This window comes from Cavia porcellus, unplaced genomic scaffold, assembly GCF_034190915.1.
Source record: "Cavia porcellus strain 051 isolate PalLab524CR breed Dunkin Hartley unplaced genomic scaffold, mCavPor4.1 scaffold_23, whole genome shotgun sequence".
Classification (NCBI taxonomy): Eukaryota; Metazoa; Chordata; class Mammalia; order Rodentia; family Caviidae; genus Cavia; species Cavia porcellus.
In genome coordinates, this window is record NW_026947506.1 from 30,114,396 (window position 1) to 30,139,705 (window position 25,310).

The 25,310-nt window shown below is 42.7% G+C and overlaps 1 protein-coding gene across 9 annotated transcripts in view; it reads left to right on the forward strand.

Moving 5' to 3' along the window:
- Positions 1-25,310, forward strand: part of Sun1 (Sad1 and UNC84 domain containing 1) — a 58,608-nt gene that overhangs the window by 7,438 nt on the left and 25,860 nt on the right. For 7 of the 9 annotated variants that reach the window (XM_063233987.1, XM_063233988.1, XM_063233986.1 and 4 more), the window contains exons 2-6: positions 11,261-11,355; positions 18,674-18,862; positions 20,156-20,343; positions 21,418-21,444; positions 21,550-21,726. In XM_063233987.1, coding sequence (XP_063090057.1) covers positions 11,279-11,355; positions 18,674-18,862; positions 20,156-20,343; positions 21,418-21,444; positions 21,550-21,726 — 658 coding nt within the window. In that variant the 5' untranslated portion in view covers positions 11,261-11,278. Of the gene's footprint in view, positions 1-11,260; positions 11,356-12,155; positions 12,288-17,621; positions 17,799-18,673; positions 18,863-20,155; positions 20,344-21,417; positions 21,445-21,549; positions 21,727-25,310 lie in introns of all 9 variants that reach the window. The other 2 variants (XM_063233992.1, XM_063233990.1) reach the window with 2 other exon arrangements.

A 25,310-nucleotide genomic window follows, 5' to 3' on the forward strand; every position in this document is an offset into this window, starting at 1 on the left:
AATCCTCAGTATTAAAGGGGGTGGGGGAATAAGAAAGAGAAGTCCCCCCAAAAGATATGAAGTACAGTAGGCTGAAAAACACAAAATGATGTTTCAGGTCATTGATAACAAACAGCTGTCAGGCTGGCATATAGTGCCAGGACTCCGAGGTAGACCAGGTGCAAGGCTGCTGCCTCTACTGAATTCCTTAACAATAGAAATGTCATGGGCAGTCCTTCCCATTGCACTGTCAGAAGGAGATTATGTGCTTTCTAGGTTAGAGGCAAATGAAATGAAAGTGTTTTATATATCTGTATGCTAAGAAGACAGGTCCATGACCTGAATATGTTTAAGAGTAAATAAAGTATCTCATGGGCTGGGGATGTGGCTCAGTGGTAGAGTTTTGCCTTATATGCACAAGACCTTGGTTTGATTTCCACCACCACATGCGCACATGAAAAAAAAAATTTGGCCTTGGGCTTTTGTTGAAATACGATGACCATTGCCTAAGAGGACGTGGGCTTCTTAAAAAGTTGTGACCATTAGTAGATGTATATGTGCCATAATGCATCTTAACACTCAGAATTGTTTGTCCACCTCACCTACATCTTTTCCTGTTGGCTCATGATTTCCAAAAAAGTAAACTGACAGTGTAACTTGGCTATAAGTTATCTTTCAGTCCAGTGCTGCTGCTGCTGCTAACAGCTCTCTTTTATGGTTTTCACATAAGCTGGGCAGGCAGCACTGAACAAGTGGAGTGTTGAGGGACTCTTCCAACAGCATCCCAAGGACTGTGTGCACTTATGTTACCACCAATAATCTCAGAGAGGTGGAGGACCTTACGTTGCCTGTCTTATAGTCATGTCTTACCTGGTCCTAAGTCTGCAGCTGAGTTGGTAGAAAAGTTTCGGTTGCATCCAAGGACTGTGCCACTTAGCAGATGAAGATGAGTTGGGGGCTGGGGATTTAGCTCAGCGGCATAAGCCCCTGCCTTGCAAGCAGGCAGTCGTGAGTTCAATCCCCGGTACCGATAAAAAGGAAAAAGACAAAAAAAAAAAAAAAAAAAACAAGATGAGTTTACCATCAAATTTAGTGTACTTTAGTGCTTTTCTATACATTCTTACTTTTTTTTTTTGAGACAGGAGTCTTGGTGTGTAGTTCACGCTTGACTCAAACTCAAGGTGATCCTCCTGCCTCAGTCTCCCAAGTGCTAGGATTACAGATGTGTGCCACTAAACCTAGCTTAGACATTTTTGAAACATTTTCAGCCTGGCAATTGTGAGACCCTGGGCTCCATTCCTAGTACCATATATGCATACACAGGCACACACAGTGATCAGAGATATGTGTGTTTGTGTGTGTCATATGTGTTGGGTCCTGGGAAGCCCTTTTAGATAGTTTTAGGTAGTAATCATTTGTTTCTCATTTGTTGGTGTGTGTGTATTAGGATTGAATCTATGATTTGTGGTTTTAAATAATTTTTAAGGATTTTCAGGCACTTAGTATAAATCTTGAATTTTTCATAAACTAACATTGTTTTGCATCCTCAAAATGAAAGCAGAGATGGCTGTGTAAATTCCTGGTAAATTATCTTGTAGAAGTAATTACTTTGAGGCATCTTTAGAAAACATTAATTTTTTCTTTTTGATGTATCAGGTTTTGTTGTGGTGGTGGTTGTGGTTTTTTTGTTTTTGTTTTGTTTTTTTGAGAGTCTCACTATGTAATTCAGATAGGCCTTGAGCTCACTTTGTATATCAGGCTGTTCTCAAACTTGTAATGATCCTCCTGCCTCAGCCTCCCAAGTGCTGGGATTACAGGGCTACCACACCAGACCATGTGTCAGCTTTGAGACAGGGTCTTGCTATAGCAAGTTCAGGTTGGCTTTAGTCACGAAGTGATCTTCCTGCTCAGCCTCCCAAGCACTGGCCATCATGCCAGACAGTGGAAAACAATTTCTAATCTGATTTCTGATTTTTATTTATTTATGTATTTATTTTAACCTCAACTTGTAAGAATGGAGATTTCTGATTTTTAAAAGTCTGTATGCAAGCTGATTGTAGTCCCAGCATTCAAGGGGCTGAGGCATCCATATCCGTGAGAGTTAAAGGCCAGCCTTAACTACACAGCAATACCTTATCTCAAACAAACAAAACCTATAGGCAAAACAACTGTTTTTATTAATGTCTGTGTTGTTTAGTTTTAACAAGATTAAGATCTAGTACTGACTTACAAAGGAGTACTTTTGAATTTTAGTGTTTCTTTTCTCTCTCTCTCTCTCTTTCTCTCTCTCTCTCTCTTTGGTATCAGGAATCAAACTCAGGACCTTGCACTGGGCAGGCAGTTTTAAAAGAAGTAATTCTTCATAGTATATGATTAATGGAAGTGCCTGATAGCAACGCTTCTGTAGAAAACCACACCTTGGGGAGATGAAGGGTTATTGAAGGTTGAGTTAGAACAAATGTGTCAATGTATGTGTCTAGAAGGTTGTGGAGGGAAGAATCAGGTTAAGCCTGGCAGGGTTGAATTAGTGTCTGCTGGACCAGCCCTATGGGGCAGGAGCTCATAGGGCAGCATGTGGCAGCTTCTGGAGAACTAGGAGGGGCTGGTGAATGACTTTGGATTATAGTGCTCTTCTGAGAGGGAGACACCTGACTGAAGCCTGACTGAAACTCAGAGTTGATCCCTTAGGCGGGGGAATGCTGTATGTGCGCTGGTGCGTGTGTGCATGCCTGTGGGGAGGAGGGGTACTGAGGGTTGAACCACGGCCTTCATGCTGAGGTACACCCTTTGTGGCCTGCAGAGGGGAGAGCAATTTTGTCATAAAAGTACTTTATTTTTTTTCTCCTTGTCTATAGAAAACTTTATTTATACTATCACATATAATAAAATCCAATAAGATTTTACAACATGATAAAACCAATGGAGACAGAAGAACAAAAGCTTGATGGGTCTTCAAAACAAGATGATATTAAGTTAGCACTAGCTATTATATTGTCTTTTTTCTTTCAAAATAACTGTTCATACCATTATAGACAATAAAATCAAACAACCCAGAATAAAATCATTTGAATTAATGAATGGAAACATTATAAGGCTTCAAAGCAATTATGATTACTACATACTTTTATGTATTCTTACCATTCCTTACACTAGGGAAACTATTCGGTATTTATACATGTGAGTTTGATTTATTTCACTTATGAGTATGGTCTCAAGCTGCGCCCATTTATTTATAAATATCTCAATGTGATCATCCTTTATAGCTGAGTAGTAATCCATTGTATAAAAATACCACAACTTTTTTATCCATTCCTCAGCTGATGGACACTTAGGTTGTTTCCAAGATCTAGCTATTACAAATTGTGCTGCTAAAAAGTACTTTATTGTGATTCTATAATACCCATGTTTATTCTTTAGAATATGTCTATTGATGAATTATTTAATTTCATGGGTTTTATTAAGCAGTAAGTAATTAACAGACAAAAATATCAAAAAACAAAGTATTGAAATTTTAATATTTATTGTTTATCAGAAAGCGTCAAAATTTTCAACTGTTTTTTGATGTACAAAGTCTAAAAAAAAACCAAATTCCTATAGGAACTACAATGAAAATTCCAATAGAACTCTACAACAAAAATAATCTTTGTTTTAATTGTCACGCCCAAGGTAGTCTTCACACGTGACAACTGCATGTTCCATGCACACTTCTGTCTGCACTGATGGCACTTGTGCTTACCCTTCCTTTCCTATGTTGTGACCCAGTCTTTTTTTTTTTTTTTTTTTTTGTAGTACAGAGAATCAAACTCTCAACCTTGCGCTTGCCAAGCAGGTGCTTGTGCCATTGAGCTAAATCCCTGGCCAGCCCATTCTTATCACCTCTCTTCCTGTTCTGTCAGGAGCTTCCTACTGTGTTATACAAGGTGCATTTAGAAAAATAAAATATCAATAAAGTAAAATACTAAATATGTAATGAGTTCTTAGACTAGACATCAGTATTTTCACATCAGTTATTTATGTTTACTTGCTTACAAAACCTAAAAGATAACATCAGAAATAAAAACCTCTGTGAACTACAATGTAATGTGGAAACAAACAAAAGTCTACCAGAGAAATTACCTGTGCTTCAACTGTCACACCAAAGGCAGTGTTCACACATGCCAACCGCGTGTTCTATATGTAAGTATCGATAGCACATGTTTGTTTTCCTGTGCTTTCCTGCTGTAGAGCACAGTTGGTATCATACTTGGTTTTCTTGTTGTCATAGTACATCTGTGTGATGCTGCACCTGCCTGTTCTCCTGTCAGCTCATCAGTGTGGTCCCACAATTATTTTGTATAGTTCCCTGGGCAGAAACATTTTGTTTTTTCTCTACAATAAATGATCTCTTATGCGTTCCAGTTCATCTTCTGAGAAAAGTTTTCTGTGATATTTTGCACTTGTTATTTTCCTTGTAAACTATCAAATTACGCCACAGATGTTTAGGATTGAGTAAAACACAGCCATTGGCCAATGCTCTATGTTTGCAGTGACATACTAGTGACTGCATAACTCATCAACATCTCTGCCTTTGGTTTTGTTGTAGAAGTTATAGGTTATCATCTCAGCCTTCTGTTTTGTCCAGATTTACCTATCAGTATTTGCATCACCGTGTAATATCAGCAGTACCAGTTTGTTTTTGTTTGCAGTATAGGAGGCTAATACTATATCCTTCTCAAGACTGTACTATACAATTCTGTTTTGAAATCACATTTCATTTGAGATTTCTTTGTTCCTGAGTACAGTTCTATGCCTGTCAACTTGTGCTCTGTTAGCAAATGTAACATCATTTGGAAACTGGTAAACGTATTGTCAAATGTCACATTTTGATTAGTTTGGGAGATAGGAACAACAAGCCTGTTCACAGCATCATTTGGTTTTTTACTTGTATGAATAAGGACCTGGTTGTTGAGTTCTAGGGTAAATTTCTAAATTGAAAGATAGTAAGTCCTTGCATCCACAAGAGCATACATTTTTATGCCATATTTTAAAGAAGTTTTTTGGGGGGAATATATTGATTGCCTGAAGTTGAAGGAACCATGAAATGCTGCAAGAGGTTCAACAGCAATCATGTATTCAGATGTGTGTACACTGCTTAACAATTCCAGAGCTCTCAGACCATGAGTGAATAGCAGTCACATTATCAGTTCTTTTTTTTTTTCTTGCTGGGTGATGTGTCATCATACCTCAGGCGATTCTGAAAGAAACCAAATCTGCTCAGTGTCCTTGTTAGTCTACAAACTTCAAACCCATGCCCATTGCTTTTCCATAAGGCTTTTATATTCCTGTGATAACCAATGGAAAGCCCTGCCCAGTACAGCAGTCCTATGAATGCTTTCAGTTGAGCTGGTGAGATGTTATAATAAATGCATTTTTGAATATTGCTCTTGGTGCATACAGAACATGTTACTTGTGTCTCAGCATTTGTTTATTTCACACCATCTTGTGGCATTTTGTTGGTGACAAACAGTTTCCAACATTGAACGTCAGTGATGGCATTCCGTCCAACAGGTTTCACCCCTGCCAAGATCCTCACTGTATTTTTGGACCCGGTTCTAACATTGGATCGTTCCATTTGGCTGTGTGACCATTTAGTACCATTTCCACTAGTCAAATATGCATTCATATTGCTGTTTTCTTCACCATGTGAATCAAAGAGGTCTGCATCCCCTGTGTCTTTATCAGGTGATTCTTGCTCCCTTTCACTGTCACAGGAACTGTAGCTCTCATGGCCAATGTCAAAGTCATAATCTGTTTTCATCGATGCATGAATGATCTGATGACTCACTTTTGACCTCCTCCAACACTTACAAATCTAGTTTTTCATGTGCCATTGTACTTCATGGAGTACTTGTACCAGAAAAATTTAAAAAAATGTTTTCTGTTATTGTTGTTTGTAGAATAAGTTCTGAATGCACAGAAATTTAGCGATGAGCACTTCATGGGTAAAAGTCACTTGTCCCTGCTTTGGAGCTCCTGTACCCACCTCGCTGTTCATCTGCCAAGTGGGTGAATGGACAAATGGCTTTTTGCTCTCTGCAGCCACAGCTATTGTGAGTCACACCCACATTGCATTTGTGGAGAAATACATGTTTAGGAGCAGGAGAGTGGTGTGGATGTATTTTACCCCCTGTGATCCTCTGTGAACATACACAAAACCCGTTAGAGCCTCAAGTGGGTAAAAGTCCCAGTTTGACACTTTTGTACACATGCGCACCCCTTGCTGTTCACCATCCAAGTGGGTAAATAGGATTGCTTCCTGTGTTCCCCTCATTCCAGTGGGTAAACATGAAGATATTTCCTGTATCTCCCTCATCCAAGTGGGTGAGCAGGAAGACTGCTTCCATACACCCCCAGGCCCTGCTATGAGACCAGCTACTATTACGCTGAAGTACAGATTTCCAGTAGGAAAATACGGGATGGGTTGTTGTAAACTAATTTACGCCCCATGGTTAAATTTTTTTTGAGACAAGGATTTTCTGAATTGCTCAGGTTGGGCTCAAACTTGCGATCCTCCTGCCTCAGCCTCCAGAATTCTGGGATTATAGGCATGTGCTACCCACTTGTAACTTCTGATGAAAGCTGTGAGGTGTGTTAGCTTGCTTATAGTCACAGTGTCTTCCTGAGCAGTGGCACTAGGGACAGCCAGTTCTCTATGTAGCATCCCGCTGCTAGCACCTCATCCATGCAGTGCCTCCGAGATGAGGTGAGGTGCTGCTCACCAGTTTTAAATTTTGCATTTCCAGGATTCCCTGGAACTGGTAATTTTTCCTCTCAGGAAAGACTGCTGATTTTATTTCAGAGCTGCAGTTTTATTCTGATCGTTCAGTTTGTGCCATTTGCTTAAAGCTGTATTTAACCTTACATGGTTTCCAGTCTTTGGGATTTTGCAGCCTTGGTTTGTTTTGCAGATATTTTCAATAGCAAAGATTCAGAATGGTATTACTAATAGGGCCAAAACACATTTTTGACCAAAGCATTCATCAGAAAAAAAATTGGGCTTTATACTCTTATTCCTTACATAGAAGGTGAACCTTACTTTGTAACATAGAGGTAAATGGTATTGAATCAGAAACCTATTGTAACTGAAGTAGAGTCTTGACATCTTAAAATCCAGCTAAGGAGTGAATATTTATGAAGACAGTTCTTTTGAAGAGGCTCCCTCTCCTTTTGACACCAAAAAACATGGCCTAGGGCAGAAGAGCCTGTCTCATTGACTCATGCACAGTGATTTCCTCTCTATTTGAAGATGTCTCTTGTGGCTTTATCTCAGAGTGTATGTTTTGTGCTGTGCTGGGTCTTCATCAGTTCACTCTCTGCCAGGCCCAGCATAGGTTCTCCACATGCCCTGCAGTGATGATGTTTGGAATCTTGGCTGTGGGTGCTCTGAGCTGAGGCAGGTGCACAGAGTGGCTGTAAGTTCATCGCTGGCTTCCAGAGTCCAGGGCACCTAGGAGTGCAGCTTGAATCAGGATGTTTGGAGCAAGATAGTGAGGAAGGGACTGGAGCACTGAGGAGAGTGAAGCCTCGGGATAGGGCCTCTCCTGTGATACATCTGTTTACAAAATGTCACCTTTCTGTAATGTACTGATGCCGCTGGAAAAATTCAAATCTCTGTTTTCACTTTGAGTTTCCTGACTGTTCAGATTATGAATGCAGATCACATCTATGATTTTTCTCCAGGACATGATACTAACAGGAAGCTTTAATTGGTCGCAGTGGAAATAGAGAGTGGAGAACTGATTTTGAGGCTGCCAACTCTGTTCAGCCATCAGTAGACTTAATACCAACCTGCGGTTTGCCTGTAGCTGTTCGAATGTGCTTGTAAATGCTGGATGTAGCTCTGAGCCTGCGCCCTCTGTGGACCTGTGGACTTTTGTCTTTTATTTAGGGCAGGTATGGTTAATCTTCCATCTGGGAGTTACTGAAACATTTTAAATGATTTAATTTAAAGCATTCACAGCGCCTGGCAGGTACAAGGTCATGAGTTCAATCACCAATACAGAAAAAGAAAAAGAATAAAGCATAAATTTTATGATTGTATTTAACAAAATGATTATAGCCAACATATGAGTAATATCTGTCAGGCAATGCCTTTCATGTATTATTTCATTTAGTCCTTTTAAAAAAGCTTTTTATTATTTTATTTAATTCTCAGTTGTGTAGAACACAGCAGAGGAAAATAGTCTGAGTCCATATCATGTCTGTTAAGGGAGAAAGAAGAGAGGAAGGGAAGGAAGAGGGGGGGATAGAGAGGAATGGTGGAGTATGAAGAGAATAAATTCTAACATTAGCTGTTTCACCTTACAGTCATTTTTGCTGGGAGAGAAGGAAAGGATGTGGTAATTAGCCTCACTGGTAAATTTTGAACCAGCTCTGCCTCCTCTGTTTGAGGTTGACCTTTTGTATTTCTCAGTATGTGTATGTTTTCTGGACCGTGGGGGTGATAGCTAGGATACCTCTCCAGATCTCAAATCTAGTTAGACTGGGCTAGGTCCAGTGGTCAGGATTCTGGGTCCTCATCTAGAAGAGTTAGGATGGAGAACACATAGTTCTGCATAGTTTTATCCTTAGCTGTGCTTCACTAGAGAATGTGAACCCAAGACCCAAGTGATGGTCCAAGTGGAACTCGGAAACTGAGGAAAGATTAAGGGTCTGATCGCTGCTAAACTGTGAGCAGGGGGGAGGTCGCGTCTTGGTGTTTGCCTTCTTTCGCCCTGTCCTGCCCTTGGCGCACTTCCCTGGAGCCCAGCATGTGTCCAAGCGAGTTCCCCATGCCAGGGTGAACTTTATCATGTTTGTGGCTCCACCCATCCAACACTGCTAAAAACCATCTTGCTCAGCTTTGGGTCTTTGCCATTCCCTCTGCTGCAGTCTTGTGGTGCCTGTGGGAGGAAGTTGTACCATAGCCAGCAGCTGCTTTTGGTCCTTAGGCAGAATTTTATTCAGAGTCTAGAAATTAGGTGCTTCTTGAGATTGTGCTGTAGGGTCTCAGCTGAATGTGCGGATTATTTGTACATGTCACGAGTGCAGGAACCAGATTGAAACATAGTGATAGCCGGTCCTGTGTACACCTGGATGATTGGATTTTATTGTCGTGCTGCATCTCTGCACATGTGAGAACATGTCCATGAAGCTCTTAAACTGCTCTCTTTGTGAGCACTAAGTCAGATCTCAGGCGCCCTTTTTTCCAGCCATGCAAGTGGCTGTGTTACTGCCCTGATTATTCATCAAGAGACTTGAGCATCAGGGCAGTCAGCATGTGGGGCCGAGGATCTGGGTCCACACCTGTCCCTCTGTGTTACTCACATGCTGCGATGCCTCCGTCTCACAGTCTTCAAAGCTTGCAGCTGGCTGCCATCATTCATTCCTTCATAGCATTTTCTACAGACTTTGAGGGTAGTGATGGTGAACAGTTCAGGTACAATAACTATTTCTTTTATTAAGTTTATTGATACAATCTAGATATACATAATGATTGTATTCATCATAGGGAATTTGTACCTGTGTGTGATGTATCTTAATTCCATTTCTTTTTTTTTTTTTTTTTTTTTGCTTAGTACCCCCTCCTCCCTTCAACTCCTCTTCCCCTCAGGTAAATATCATTAAACTGCAAAGTTAAAAATCACTTTGGTGGATGAAGTTATGAAGTTGGTTTTTTTGTTTCTTTTTTATGGTACTGGGAATTGAGGCCAGGGCCTTCTCTAGCCCCCCCCCCCCGAGTTTCCCAGGCTGTGCTTGAACTTGGAATTCTCTTGCCTTAGTCCACCCACAAAAATGAGAGCAGTATGATGGTACGTTATTCAGCCCCGCATTTTATAGTTGTTTAGTAAATTACCAACAAACAATAGTCAGTAGCCATTATTACTTTGCTTCTAGATGTGGTCCTGTTCTGAAGGGTATTGTGTAGAACCTTTCTACAGTGGGCAGAGCAAGTGTGGAAGTGTGGGCCTCCGAGCTTTGATACTGTTTTCTGTGTTGGTTTAAATGTTAGAGTAGCAAGAGGGAGATTGAGGCAGTTAAACAGGCATTAAGTGTTATATAGTTTCACTTGTGAAAAGACACCATGTAAGCAAACAGAATGACAAGGAGTGACGGCTTCTTGTCAGTGTATTCTGGGTAGGGCTCATGGAGCAGGGGTGATTTTTTTTTTTTAAGTGCAGGAGTTTTGTGCTATCTGTTGAAATTAAATTAATAAGCTCATGGAGCATCCCTGTTATCCCAGCATTTGTGAGGCAGAGGTGGGAGACTTGCTTGGGCTGGGATTTGGACACCAGCTTGAATGATAGAGTGTGACAATGCTTCAAAAGAAAAGAAAGTAGTTGATGCAGTAAAATTTTGTTTTATTTTATTTTGATTTCTAGGCAGTCTTCTTCTATGATTCAGGATGGCCTTGAATTCACTGAGTACCCCAGGCTGCCCTTGAACGAACTTGCAGCAGTCCTTCTGGTGCAATAAAACTTTAATGTCTACTGTGGTCTTCATTTCTATGAGTATTTAATGTTGAAAAGTATCTTTTTAGAGAGTACTGTCATATATGATTTTTTTTTTTTTTAGCTTTTTGAGACAGGCTTTCAGTATGTAGTCCAGGCTGGCGTTAAACTCATTGTGTAGCTCAGGCTGGCCTCGAATTTACAGTGATCCTCCTGCCTCAGCCTCTGGAGTGCTGGGATTACAAGCACGAGCCACACCCCTGGCTGCCACTTTTTTTTTTTAAATGAAACCAAGAAGTGCTTATTCTGTGCTCCAGGAGAGCCCCAATTTCCTTCCTGCTCATCCACAGAATGAGGACGGATGCTGCTTTTTAATTTAAAAAATAATCTGTGTTTTCTTGGAGAGAAAAAGAAGTATAAACAATGCCCTAGACTATTCATCTCATAGTTTGTTTTCTGATTTGGAGGTGCTTGTGAAAATCTTGGTTATCTGGGAAAAGTATTAAATTACTATTTTAGTTAATAACAATAAAGCCTTATTCCCAAAGACTGAGAAACATGTTGACATTGTTAGGAATTTAAAAATACATTTTGAAAAAAGGAATTTGAATTACTTTGAAGTACTTCAGTGTTTGTAAGTCTTAAATTTCTCCTATTACTCTTCCTTTTGGTACATTAATGGGAACAGACTGGACCTGTAACTAAGAAAACTTGTCTACTTTGTTTAAAAACAAAAATCAAAGATGATTGCTGGCTTTGTGTTGTTGAAGTTTTAATAACCCTTTAACACTCTTGTCCTTTTATCCCTGCAGTATGCTGAGACGGTGAACATGGACTTTTCTCGACTGCACACATATACCCCACCCCAGTGTGTGCCGGAGAACACCGGCTATACCTATGCACTCAGGTGAGCACTCAGGTGGGGTGCAGTTTGGGTTTGGCCCAAGGCTTGCCCTTGAGGCCAAACCTTCCTCCTGTGTGCAGACCTGCGGGAGTTTCAGAGTGCCACCAGATCTGTGTTCTGTCTTAGAAAGTGAAAAACCCTCAGCCTTATGTTGCATTAAAACTGCAGCACTGCTGAGCCTACACAGAGGCTGTGTGGTTGCTCTGAAGACCACACATTTTTGTGTCAGTGCCTCTGGTGACACAGATGTGAGTCACTGCTAGTGATTTGCTGCTTGAACACCAGCCACAGACTGTGATTGTGGGGACAAATAAGTGGTGGGGCTGGTTTTTTGTGATTTTATCCAGACGGCTTGGTGTTTCTGAGTTGACAGAAATAACGTCAAAGAATATTTTGAAAGACAACGGTTTCAAGAGCATGACTTTGATCAGCTGCCATTTTGTGTGTCTGTTTATGGTCTGATACCCTAAAATTTAAAATTTGAGTTCTAATTTGACCTGCCATGTTAAATAGAAAGGATGACTGAGGTGGAACTCCATACATACAGTGATGGCATCATGCCAAACGGAGCTCTGTTACTAGGTTGATGAGGATGTGCCTGCAGGTAGAAAAAGCTGGGCTCCTTGGCACGATACCTAACGGCACGCAGAGAGAGTGCTTATATCATCTTACAGTGGCTTATCTTCTCAATGGTGCAAACGTAAGGAAACCTTAAGAAAATTAGAAAGCTTTTTAAAAATACTTATTAGCAGTGTTTGTTCGGATCTCACATTTGACAGTTGAGCTTCTATTCATGATTCCAGGCCCCGTCATCTCTGCCCAGGGACGCATTCTGTCTCTGTGAGGAGCTCTCGAGTGTCATAACAGACTGATTGGCCAGCTCAAGTGAAGTTGCTCCCTGTTCCTGCTGTGGAGCATAAAAACAGTTATTCTTGGTAATTTATTTTTAGCTTTTATGACCCATTTTAAGTATAGTTTTTTAAAAAATGCTTATCCTAGTCTATATAGCGGGAAAGTTACACTAAATAATTTTATTGAAATCACAGCCTTTCCTCAGTCAGACCTGTGGATAAAGCAGGTGGGCAGGAGTTGACCGGGTGTGGTGTCCTAAGCTGTGTTGGAAATTTAAGTTTTATTTAAGGGAAGTGGGAAGCATGTAGTTTCAATCCAGGAGACTGTGTTTCACCCCAGAACTGTGTCTTACAGAACAGTAAGACTAATGGTGGCGAGGAACAGGCTGGGTGAGGGTAGGCTGGAGCAGGGATGTCAGCCGTGCAGCAGAGGTTCAGGAGGGGAAGTGAGTGGAAAAATGTGGGGGCTGCTGGGATTGGAGCTGAGAAGTGGAGAAGGTGGGGAGAAGTTGACCAACAACAGAAGACTCAGCAGTTAAGCTAGATAAGCAGTCATCGGTATGTAGTGACAGGCCCCCAAGGGTAGGTAAGATTGCCACTCACCAAGGGACAGCAAGCAGGGCAGACAGAAGAGAGGAAAGATGGGGGACTGGGACTGGCAGAGAGAGCCAGAGCAGGCTTGACATGGGCCTTGATGTGGCCCCAGGGCCCTGTGTCAGCTGCCAGTGTCCCATGCTCACACAGTGTCTGTGTTAGTCCTTTTATTTTCTGCTGTCCTATTGCCAGCCTCTGCTCTAGAAGCTCCTTGTCTTCTGTCTGGTTGGGAGCCTGGTCACCAGGCACTGCTCCTTCCCCACCTGCAGGTGGGGGGCTCATGTCCACACTCTTGCAGTAACACTTCACCTCAGGTTCCAGCACTGCCCTTCTGCTAGTTCTTAGCAAGTTCAGTGAACACATGATTTTCTAACATTCTTGTCACTCTGCGTGTTTAAGTTTTTTTCTTGTAGAAGATGTCTCACAATGTGAAATTCAAAGTATAGCAAGAAGCCTGTTTGCCTGACCAAGACTTATTCCATTCTCCATGCGTTATTCTAAATAACCAGCCAAAATATCAGCATTACATCAAAACTCCAGGACAGTAATTTTACTTTGTTTCATTTTGTTTATTTATTTTTGTGTGTGTGACAGGGTCTCCTTATGTAAGTCAGGCTGCCCTCAAGCTCAGTAGTTGTCCTTTTGACTCATCCTCCGAAGTGCCAAGATTATAGATGTGTCCCAGATAGTCAGCCCCAGTAAATTTAAACAGGTCCTTAATATCTCTTGTGTAGTCAGTTCTCCAGTTTCTTCCAGATCATCAACTTTGGTTTTTATAATCAGTTTTTTAAATCAACCCAGCCTAATCATGGTCCTTCTATTTTTTTGTGTATGTGTCAGGAATTGAACTTGGGACCTTGTACTTGCCAGGCATATGTTCGCACCACTAGCTGTATCCCCGGAATTGTTTTTATCTTTGTATCAAGGACCAAACCCAACACCTTCATAGTGAGCTACATCCTTTTTTAAAATTTTTAGTTTTAAGGTTGAGTCTTGCTAATTTGTTAAGTTGCCCAGGTTGCCTTTGACCCTGAGATGCTCTTGCCTGAGTCTCCCAGAGTGCTGGGATTACAGTCCTGTGCCACCATACCCAGTTGATTTTTTTTTTTCTTAGACCTTTTTTTTTGGTACCGGAAATCAAACTCATGACCTTGTGCTTGCCAGGTCCTGTGCCACTGAACCATATCCCTGGCATCTTTCTTGGGTCTCTACCTATATTTCCTGCAGAGTGATGTTAGATCTGAAAGTTGGTCATCTTTTTTTTGCTTCTTTCTTTATTGGAATGCCTCTGTGGGATCAGCAGGATGCCAGTGTGGGATCTGCAGGATGGAGACAGTGGTGCAATAGTAAATGGCACCTTAGTCTGGGGGAGGCGCCTGGTATCTGTCATCTATGCTCTTACGGTATTAGGGTTACTCGTTGTTAGGTCCCCATCAATTGTCAGGTCCCCATCAACTTCCCTCCATTGTGAGTGTTACAGATGGTGATGTCCAGTGCCTCTCACCTCATTCAGAGTAATCTGCAGGGCAGGGGCGATCTCTGGCTCTTTTGTCCTCCAGTGACAGGTGAGCTTCCAACAGAATGGGAATATGGCTGCATGAATGCACCAGGGTTGTCCTGAGAGCTAATTCTACACCAGGCGAAGGACAGACACCTGCACTGAGTTGTCCCAGGCCCCAATGGAGCAGCTGAAAGCAGGAGGGCAGTTGAGGCAAGCAGCTTTCTCTTCCTGCTGGAGGAGAGGGCACAGCTGAGAGCCTGTGTAGATGGCTGCTGGTAAGAAGCCAGTAGAGAGTAGAAAGAGAGAGAGAGAAAGAGGACCAGAAGTGCCCTTTGCAGGAAGAAGGGTCCTAGAGATGGGGAAGAAATGTGGGCTGAATGTCTGTCTTGGTTACTTTTCTTTCATTGCTGAGACACAACACCTGACATCCAAAACGAAGGAAGGAAAGATTTATTCAGCTTACAGTTTTTGGAGGTTTCAGTCCTTGCTTGTATGACTCCAAGGCATGGTGACGTGGCTAAGATACAGCTGTTCATGGCAGCCACAAGCAACAAGAGCGAAAAGGGCAAAAAGGGGAAAGTGCACCTCCTTCCCTCCATTATATTGTATGCCGGCTCTGCCCCTGGGCAGGTGCAGCGCTCACTCTGTTAACTCCAGCACTAGACAAGGAGCCAGTCATAAATGTTAGATTAGCACCTTCATGACTGCATGAGGTTTTGGAGCGACGTTTAAACAAGCCACAACAGTGTCAAATTTACTTTCCATTGCATCAGGAAGGACAGGTGTGGGCCAGGGTTCCCAGAGGAGAGGGAGAGAGGAGGACAGACAGACAGACAGAAAAGAGAGACTGCGTGCAGGAAAATTGGCAGGTCCCAGGGTGCACAGCAGAGTCAGCAGCTGCAGCCCAGGAGAGCCAGGGGGTGGTTCCAATTGGCACTTTTGGGCTTATGACCCAGGAAGAGCCCATGACCTAACTTACTGGCTGCGTGGCTTCCTGCTTGGGAGAGGTTTTACCCTCTTGTCCATGTCTTCACCTGATTAGATGCAGCCCACCTCATTAGGAGAGCCACCCACTTTCTGAATCAAATGTGAATCTGATTGAGAAATACACTTCCAGTCACACACACTCACCATGTATCTGGGAATTCCCTGACCACTCATCATGTCACAGAACTAGGTGCACAAAGGGTAAAGGCCAGGCAGAAGCTGGGCCTTCATATAGGTCTGGTGTATGGGTGAGACACTCTGGTGATTTTCTCGGAAGGAGCAAGGCCTTCTAGATGAAAGAGGAGAGATGGACACCCAGGAAGGATGGGGAACAGGTGACCACCAGCACACAGATGGCCAGGCAGTGTGGGATCTGCAGGATGGAGACAGGAGCAAATTGCCTCCTAGTGCGATGCTCTCAGACTTACCCCTCTATGTTATTGGAGGCATAGGGTCCTCCCTGCATCTGACCCTGGGTGCCCTCATCTGAGGAGACATTCGGAGGTCTGGCCAGGTTGTGTCATTTGTGAGCCACACTCCTAGCAGTCAGGGAAGACACGTCAGATAAGCAGCTGAGCCCCAGGAATCTGTCCAAGTCAGGCCCCATGTCCTGTTGGGGTTAGGAATAGAAACTGGGGTCTAAAACTTGAGGTTGCTGGTACTGTGTGTACCTTGTTCCCTTTGGTGCCTCTGCATGGGTACTATTGCAGTGCCTTGACTGGAAAGTGCAGCAGCCTCCAGCTCACAGTGAAGTACCTTTGTGACCATATAGCAGATAGTGAAAAGAGAATCTTCTACATGCTGTTGTGCTTGTATGGATCTATGTAGATTTCTTTGACTATTTTAACATAAATAGGGCGAGTTAGGGTGGCACACAGCTCTCTGGTGCTCTGTTTATGGCTCACTATGTTACATGGTATGGACACGTTCTGCTTGACCTGTTGAACATTCTGTTCCACAAGCAAGGCCACAGTAGACACTCATGTGAGGGCTCTTATTGCACTTCTAAACAGCCAATAGGACTGAATGCCTGGTGCAGGTTAAAGCACTCCAGGTTGGTAAGGGACCCAGGAATCCTCTGGACTTGGAGCAAAGCAGCTTGGGTCTAGTGGGGGAGGATATAGTTCAGAGGTAAATTGGAGATGATAGTGCTAGTCCTTACTTACAGAATCAGTTCTGGTAGGTAACAACACAGTTTGTTAACATAAAATCCTAACTCTATACAGTACTCTATTGCTGGAAGGAAACTGACCCACTTTTAAGTTCCACTGAAGTTGGCCTAATTAGTGTCTCCTTTGAATGCCCAGCTTAAGCCCATTGGTGCCTCTCTTTCCCCCACCTCAGTTTCTGCATGGAGACCCTCTCCCTGATCCTGCTGTGACACTGTGTGAATGGAGGCACTTTGGATTACCTTGTGATAGGTTTGACTGTATGTGTTTCTTAGCACCTTGAATCAATAAGTCTATGATGGATGTAATTGTGAAAATATTCCTATTCTGGAAAATATGTAGTGTGCCTTCCCTCCCTCTTTCTTTCTTTTTCATTATGATCAGGCTGGTACTGCGAATCGAACTCATGACTTTGTGCTTGCCAGGCAGGTACTGTACTGCTGAGTTATATTCCCAGCCCCTTCACCTGGTCTTGAACCCACTTTGTAGCCCAGGCTGGTCTTGAACATGCAGTGATCCTTCTGCCACAACTCCTGAGTACTGGGATCATAGACATGTGCACCACACCAGCACAAATGCATTAGGAAGCCCTTACTGTTGATTTCTAGATTCCAGCCTTGCCCCCTCAATGGGACCTGATTTCACAGCCCCATGGCATTGCTGCCAAGTGTCTTGCCTATTGGGCATGTCACCTCACCATGGATAGATGGTAGGAACTCCTAGTACACACACACACTCACATCCTACCTTTGCTTTCTAGCAGGATATGAAGGCTGTCACAGCCAGGCCCTCACTTACTTGCCCATTTCCTCCTTCACAGCTCTCAGTGGCGTCATGTGCCATTTCTCTCATGTCAGCAGGTGTTCAGCCAGAACCTTGCTTCTCCCTGCACCCTCATGCCTGTGCATGCAGCTTCTTTCCTAGGGTGACTTTGAGTTATGTCTTCAGTGAAGGTACTGATGATAGTGCTAGGGCAGCTTTGAAGGCCAGGTAAATGGCGTGTGCACTGCCTGCCTGTCCCTCAGAGAGATAGTGGGTGTTCCTTCCATCAGTGTTTTTTGACTTGGAAAACCATACCAGCTGCATAGAATGGTGCATCTTTTATTTACTTGCATAGATTAGCAATTATGTGGAAAGCATTAGAAATGCCTTTTTTTTTTCTTTCAGGATTGAACCAAGGCTTTGCACTGAGCTACACTTGGAGATCTTTTATATTTTTACATTTTGAGACAGTCTTTTCTAAATTGCCTAGACTGGACTCAAACTTGTAATCCTCCTACCTCAGCTACCTGCAGTGCTGTGATTAAGAAGTGACTTCGTTACATGCACATTCACAGTGGTTTGGTCTGTGTCTAGCTTGGATGCTCTGTTCCTGCTACTAGATGGGTTTCCATTTTCTCATGTTGCTTGTTGTTTTAGTTACTTTGCTCATTATCAAGAAAAAATATGTGACACCCGGAGTTAAAGGAGGAAAGGTTTTACTTAGCCCACAGTTTGTAGAGGTTGTAGTTCATAGTGGGGCAGGGGGCTCCAAGGTGGAGTGGCATGGCAGAGAGGCATCACAGAGGAAAAACAGTCCAGGGCAGGGCAGAGCAGGACAGGCAAAAGACAGCAAGCAGCAGACAAAAACACAGCAGTTCTTTCTGTCCTTTGTATCTTAAGCAGACTTAGGACACACCAATAGTCAATCCCCACATCATGTCCTTGATCCCAGTAGCACATATCCTAGATCCAGCTATCTCCAAAGAGCCCCACCTATGACCACATGGGACTTTGAGAGAACATCTAGATACAAGCCATGACAGTGGTGTACTGGCCATTTGGATAAAATGTCACACAGTAGCTACTGTTCTTGTTAGCTGCTCTGTCAGGGCTGGTATCTTCTAGTTAAGTGTACTCTGATTTTTTTTCTATGTTGTCATTGTAATTCCCCATAGTTTGAGATTCTTATATCTTCCCCTAGCCACTTGTTTTTAGTGGGTAAGTCCTACATCTATGTACCTCCATACTCTGGATGTAAGAGTCACAGTGAGGGCAGACACAGAAAGCATTTATTGACTGATTTTTGTGCCTTCATACTTTTGCTTTTTAGAAAAGTTTGTGATACCCAAATAGTTGCTCTTTAACATTCATAAGAACTTACACATTTTTCTCATTATTTGATTTATTTCAAACCTGGACCGTAAACCTGATTTATCTCTGACATCTTTTCCTTCCAGTTCAAGTTACTCATCTGATGCTCTGGATTTTGAGATTGAGCACAGATTGGATCCTGTATTTGATTCTCCAAGGATGTCTCGTCGTAGCTTGCGCCTGGTCACGGCAGCATATAGCTCTGGGGACAGCCAGGCTATGGATACACACTCCTGTGCCAGCAGCACGGCCTCCCTGAGGGATAGAGCCTCCAAGTGAGCACCACTTAGCTTTGTCTTCATGGTTTCCATCCTCCATTAAGACCAGTTTTGGAAGCTTGTTTAGTGTGAGACCATGTTCTCCCTCTTGAACTTAAGTATACATGTGAATGTGTACATATACACTGAACCACCCTGTAAAGCTTTGCTGTGAATAAAGGCAAACTGACTGTGGAATATGCATGGGTGCCTGGTGTTGAGCTTCTGCAATGTGTAGTGGGTATGCTGATGCTCTTGAGAGCTGACTGATCCCCGGTGACATAGACATGCTCCAAGGGCACCTTGTCCTTGTAATGAACACCTACTAAATGTCGAAGGGGGAAGAGTGTTGTCAGGTCTTCACCTGCAGCACAGATAGCCTCTCTTGTTAGTGATTTGTGTCTCAGGATATGTGAATTGAGGTGCCCACCCGTGCCAGTTGAGGTGCTCACCCATACCAAGTGCATTTTCCTCTGGACACTTGAGTCCCAGAGATATTGGTACCTCTCTTGTGCCAAGAAGGAGCAGAGTTCACACAATTTGGGTGGCTCTGCCATTTAGAGACAAGGAATGAAAGTGACTTACTGCGTTAAGGTAGTTCTTTGGAGTAGGAATGGTGGAATGGCTGGCACCTAGATCTGTAATCATGGTTCTCTGTCTCCCAGGAGCTTTTTATCTAAAAAATTCGATTCCTCACCTTGTAAGCTTCAAGTACAATAGCTTCATTACAGAGCTGAGAGCCCCTTGGCTCCAGTATGCTCAGTTCCAGACCTACCAGGCTGTGCTGAGATAAAGACCCTGATGTTCCTCCTGGATACTAGGAGGCCAGGGATACGCCTGTGTAGGTAGTAAGTTTGTCACTGCTCTGTTCATGTTGAAGTGGTGAGTTTGTCACTGCTTTTCCCACCACCAATTTCAGAAAAGCACAGGGGTTACTATACGTGCTGCCGAAGCAAGCATAAGCACAAGGGTTAAACTTACAAATCTTAAAGGATATTTTTAAGTCATTTTTACTTTCAGGTTATTTTACAGTTGACTCAGTTTCAGGACATTGGCCACAAAATAATCTGTAGTTATTTTTTGTTTAAACAAAACAAACAAATGTTTACAATTTTATAGGCAGGTGTTGGACCCCAGTTTAGAATTTTTTTGTAAATTAACTAATAGATGTATTATTACAGAAGGAAAGGCATTAGAAAATAGTTTTTAAAATCCCACGTTCTCAGCAATGGATTTTGTGTTGGTAAAATACGTCCTTTTGTATTGACTGGAAGTGGTATGTAAACTTGTTTCTTACTCCCTTTTCTCCAGAACAGTAAAACAGCGCAGAAGTACAAGCAAGCAGGCCTCTTTCAGCGTCAACCACCTATCAGGGAAGGCTACATCCTCCAGCATCAGCCAGGGCAGCTCTGGCAACCTGCAGGGTGCTGTGCCACTGAGGCCACCTGTGCTGGATGAGACTCTGATTCGTGAGCAGACCAAAGTGGACCACTTCTGGGGTGAGTCACTGGAAGATGCAGACAGCTTGGCTCCAGCCTGCCTTTTCCTGTGATTGTTCTGGAAAGGAGGCAGGGTGTGGCTGGGGACTGGTTTACCATGTTCCACTTAAGGGAACATCAGAGAGGGAGGTCAGGTTCTCTGCATACTCAGGAAGGAATATCTTTGATCTGCCCTGTATAACTAAAGTAAAATTGTCCATTATGTGGAAGATTGAGTGATCAGGCAGTGATCTGATACTTTTCTAAATACATTATTTTTTCAGTACTGATACTGAACCCAGGACCTTCTGTGTGCTGGGCGAGCATTCTTGTCGCTGGGCTACACTTTAAAACAATTTTTTATTTTGAGACAGTGTTCTGCTAAGTTGCCTAGGCTGGCCTTAAACTTGTTAAGATCCTCCTGCTTCAACCTCCTGAGTAACTGGCATTACATGCGTGGGCCACCTTACCTGATAAAACACATTGCTCGTTTAAACAAAGCAGTGTAGAAATTCCCAGTGTTTCTAGAAAGATTTAAGTAGTATGGCAGCCAGTAGACTTTTCCAAGTCATGAGAAAGAATAGTGTGGGGAGTTGACTGGGAAGCAAGGTTAGATGGTTGTGTCCTGGCCAAAGACCTCACTAGTGTGATGCACATATGGTATCCAGAAGCTGAATAGGGAGTGCAGAGGTGCTTGCTAAGTCTGTTTATGTTCTGGCTGGCCCCTTTGAGGGAGTCGAAGACCAGGTTACCCCAGAAATCTTGTCTGCTCCTTTGGGAGCACTGCTTCTAGTTAGGAGGCTCCATTTTGCACATGGGTACTGAGAGTGTCCTGGATGTCTGACTCTGAACTTGTGCCTGCCCCTTGGGATCAGTGTGTGCTGTTGGGCAAGGGTTCCTCTGAGGCCATCTCCACATCAAGTCTGTGAGAGAGGTCTACCTGTGTCTGCAGAGGTTTGCATCAGCTCCAGGCTCCTTCGCCAATAAATACACCCTATGCCTGGGTGCTGACATGTCACCATGGCAACCTTTACTCTCTTTTCTGAGGGTGGAACCTGTTCTGTTCAGCAACAAAAATATGTATGTGTTTTTCAGGTCTTGATGATGATGGCGATCTTAAAGGTAATTACTTAAGTCTTTTCTTCTGCACTCTTTTCAGAATAGAAGTTGTAATTAGTTATCTGTAGATTGTGATAAACAGATTTTGTGTACTTTTGGAAACTTTAGGTGTAAATAAAGCTGCCACTCAGGGAAATGGCGACCTGGCAGCAGACACAGCAGCCCACAATGGGTACACCTGCAGAGATTGCAGCATGCTCTCAGAGCGCACAGATATGCTCACAGCCCACCCTGCTGCCCACGGGCCTGCATCGAAGATTTATTCCAGGGATAGGAATCTGAAACGTAAGTTTCTGTCTTTCAAAAAATTTGCGTTCATATATTCCTTTTTTGGTACAAAATAGACTTTACAGACCTCTGTCTGCACCATATCTGTTGGAGTTGAACTCAAAACCATCATCTAAGAATTTAGAGAAATATATTGCAAGTTAGCTTGCTATACCTGTCTCTTTCTCCAGCATGCAGACAGTCCTTTTGTACTCATCTACATCTGACTCTGTGGGTGACGACTTTAAGCCAGTCTTGTTAATCTTTGTATACTTATATATCTTGGATTAAATCTCTTTCTCTGGCAAGCACTGAGTGCTACAGATTTTGGTACTGGGGGTGGATGAAATTCTCTGATGACTTTAGTGGTTCTTGGAGTTAGCTCTCAAATTTGATAAGATGCCATGATCTCTCCTTCTGATACTGTGGGAAATTCTGATAGTCCTTGGTGTGAACTGCCTAAAGTAATATGCAACATAGATGTTAGATTATCCTAATTCAACACTTGCCAGATGTAAGGAATTCAGTGACTCCATATATGAAACTTTTGAATATTTTTGGCAGAGTGGGAAATTCAGTGATATTGGCTGGACAGCATCTCTGGACAAACTAGTTGAGAAAAACAATGAGTTCAAAACATCCATAGGAAATCTAAAATCTTCTACCTGTGAGCACAAATTAATAAAGGAAAATAAAGAGCTCAGAGATCAAAATTACTAGCTTCACACACACATAAAAATTTTAAAAGTTTCTAAGTGTGGCCCAAAAAAGAAGCTCCTCTCCTTTAGGCATAGGGTGGAAAATCTGGAAACCCAAACATAGGCTCTCATGCTTCAGTTAGCTGAAATACAGTGTAAGTTTAAAGCTCAGTCTTGAAGAGTATCTGAAGTAAAGGTGAGGGCATTAATCAGAAAAGAATGGGATCCTGTAAGCTGGGATGGAGATGTTTGGGAGGATCTAACAAGACTGAAGATGTTGAGCTCCTAGATTCTAATGAGATTATTTTGCCAGGGGAAGAGATTTCCCCACCCACAATGGTAGAGGTATCTCTACACCCCCCCCCCCATGGTAATGGCCTGTGCTAGTATATCTGAAGAAACTAATCCTGTGTTGACCAAGCATTATAGTGCTGACAGTCCTTAGGACTCACCCTCACCACCCACTTTTGCCTCTATGCCTATATACAGATTGGAATTACAGAAGGCTACTAAGGGTGAGGTGAACATCATGACCCTGGAGGAGATCTGCTCTTCTCCCAAAGAACTTCCTGAGTTTTCTACTTTTATAAGCAGAGACCTGATGAGCAAATGTGGAAATGGATTTTATGCATTTGGGATAATGGTGGCAGAAACATAACTGGATCAGGCCAAGTTTGTCAGTATGGGCCTGTTAAGCAGAGATTGCGAATTTAATGTTGCAAAAAGTTGTTAATAGTTTTTGGCTGGTTGAAAGAAGTATGAATCAAAAGATGGCCCACCGTGAATGACTTAGAGATACCAGATACTCTATGATTTACTGTTGAGGGAAATTAGAGGCTGAGGGAAATGGAAATGCCGGTTTGGATTTGTCATGTTAAACCTAATCCACCTTACCGGGGTGATCCAGAAAATGTATCCTTCACTAGCACCTTGAGAAACAGATTTGTGAGGGGCACACTGGTATCTTTGAAGAGGCCTTTCTTCTGTGCTTGCTCTTGATGTACACTTGTATGCTTGCTCTTCTCTGTATGCCAGACGTTACAGCAAGGACCGTAGTTACTCAATTGGGAGGCATAAAGGCAGCGGGTTTGATGGTATCTTGGAGTGACAGGGGTCAAGGGGCAGCATGAAATCGCCAAAGGCAAGGTACTTATCCTAATGGACAGCAGCAACACAGCAGTGATCAGAATGGACCTGCCCATGTAGACCTATGGCATTGACTAATTAGTTGCAGCGTTCCCAAAAGTAAAATAGATGGGAAGTCTAAAAATTTTTACTAGATTTATGTAGTTGGAAAAAATTGAAGGGAAAATGAGCAGAAACCTGCGTCAAATTGTAATAACGGAATCATGGCCCTTCAGCCAGTTCCTGGGTTTGAGCCAGTTTACAGACGCAGAACCCCTTAAATGAAGGGGAGGCCAGGTGCTCTTGAGGAAGGACCCTGGTGCACCACCAAAAATTTATGTTGTACTTAGTCTTTCTCGTCCTTCTGCAAAGGGATCTAAGGCTTTTTACCAGAGTAACTGTACGTTGGGAAATAATCAGACTTTTTGAGATTTATTGGACACTGGTTCTGAGTTAACACTGATTCCAGGGAATCCAAAGTGTCATTATTGCCTTCCAATAAGAGTAGGAGCTCAGGTGATCAATGGAGTTTTAGCAAAGGCCCAACTCATAGTAGGTCCAGTCATTCCTTGAATGCATCCTATGCTCATTTATTTCCCCCTGTTCCAGAATGCATAATTGGAATAGATATGCTTAGTACTTGGCAGAATCCTCACATTGATTCCTTAATGTATACTATGAGGGCTATATTATGATTAGAAAGGCCAAATGGAAGCTATTAGAGTTGCCTTTGCCTAGTGAAATATTAAGCTAAAGACATTATTACATCTATCGAGAGACTGCAGAGATTAGTGCCACCATCAAGGACTTGAAGGATGCAGGGGTGGTGATTCCAACCACATCTCCATTTAATTCTCCCATTGGCCTGTACAGAAGATGGATGAGTCTCCGAGAATGATCATAGAGTACTATAAACTGAATCAGGTAGTCACTCTAGTTGCTGCAGTACCAGATATGGTTTACTTACTTAAGCTGATTAATACATCTCCTGATAACTTGATATGCAGCTATTGATTTGGCAAATGTCGCCTCTCCATAACTATCCATAAGGCCTATCAAAAACAATTTGCTCTCAGCTGGCAAGACCAGCGGTATACCTTCACTGTCCTAGCTCAGGGTTATATTAACTCTCCAGTCCTGTGTCACAACTTAGTTTGCGGGGATCTTGATTGCTTTTTTCTCCCACAAGATAGTATAGTCTTCCATTTCATTGATGATATTATATTGATTGTATCAAGTCAGAAGCAATCACTGTTTGTTAAGAAAGCTTTTGTGGGGGGGCTGGGGATTTAGCTCAGCGGCATAAGTGCCTGCCTTGCAAGCAGGCAGTCGTGAGTTCGATGCCCGGTACCGATAAAAACGAAAAAGACAAAAAAAGAAAGCTTTTGCAAGTCTGAGGATAGGAAGTAAATCTAACTAAAATTTAGGGTCCTTCTTCAGTGAAATTTCTAGGAGTTCAGTGGTGTGGGGCACACAGCAATGTCCTGTCTAAAGTGAAAGATAAGTTGTTGTGTCTGGTTCCTCCCTACAACCAAAGCAGAGGCACAGTGCCTAATGAATTGTGGAGGCAACACATCCTGATATAGGTATTTTACTCTGACCCATTTACTGAGTGACTTGGAAGCTACTTGTGGAGCCCTGCACAAGAGAAGACTCTGAAACAGGTTGTGCAGGCTACTCTGTCACTGGAACCATAATGATCCAGCAGATCCATGGTACCTGAAGTGTCACTGGCAGGTAGAGAAGCTGTTTGGAGTTGCTGGCAGGCCCCCCTGCTAC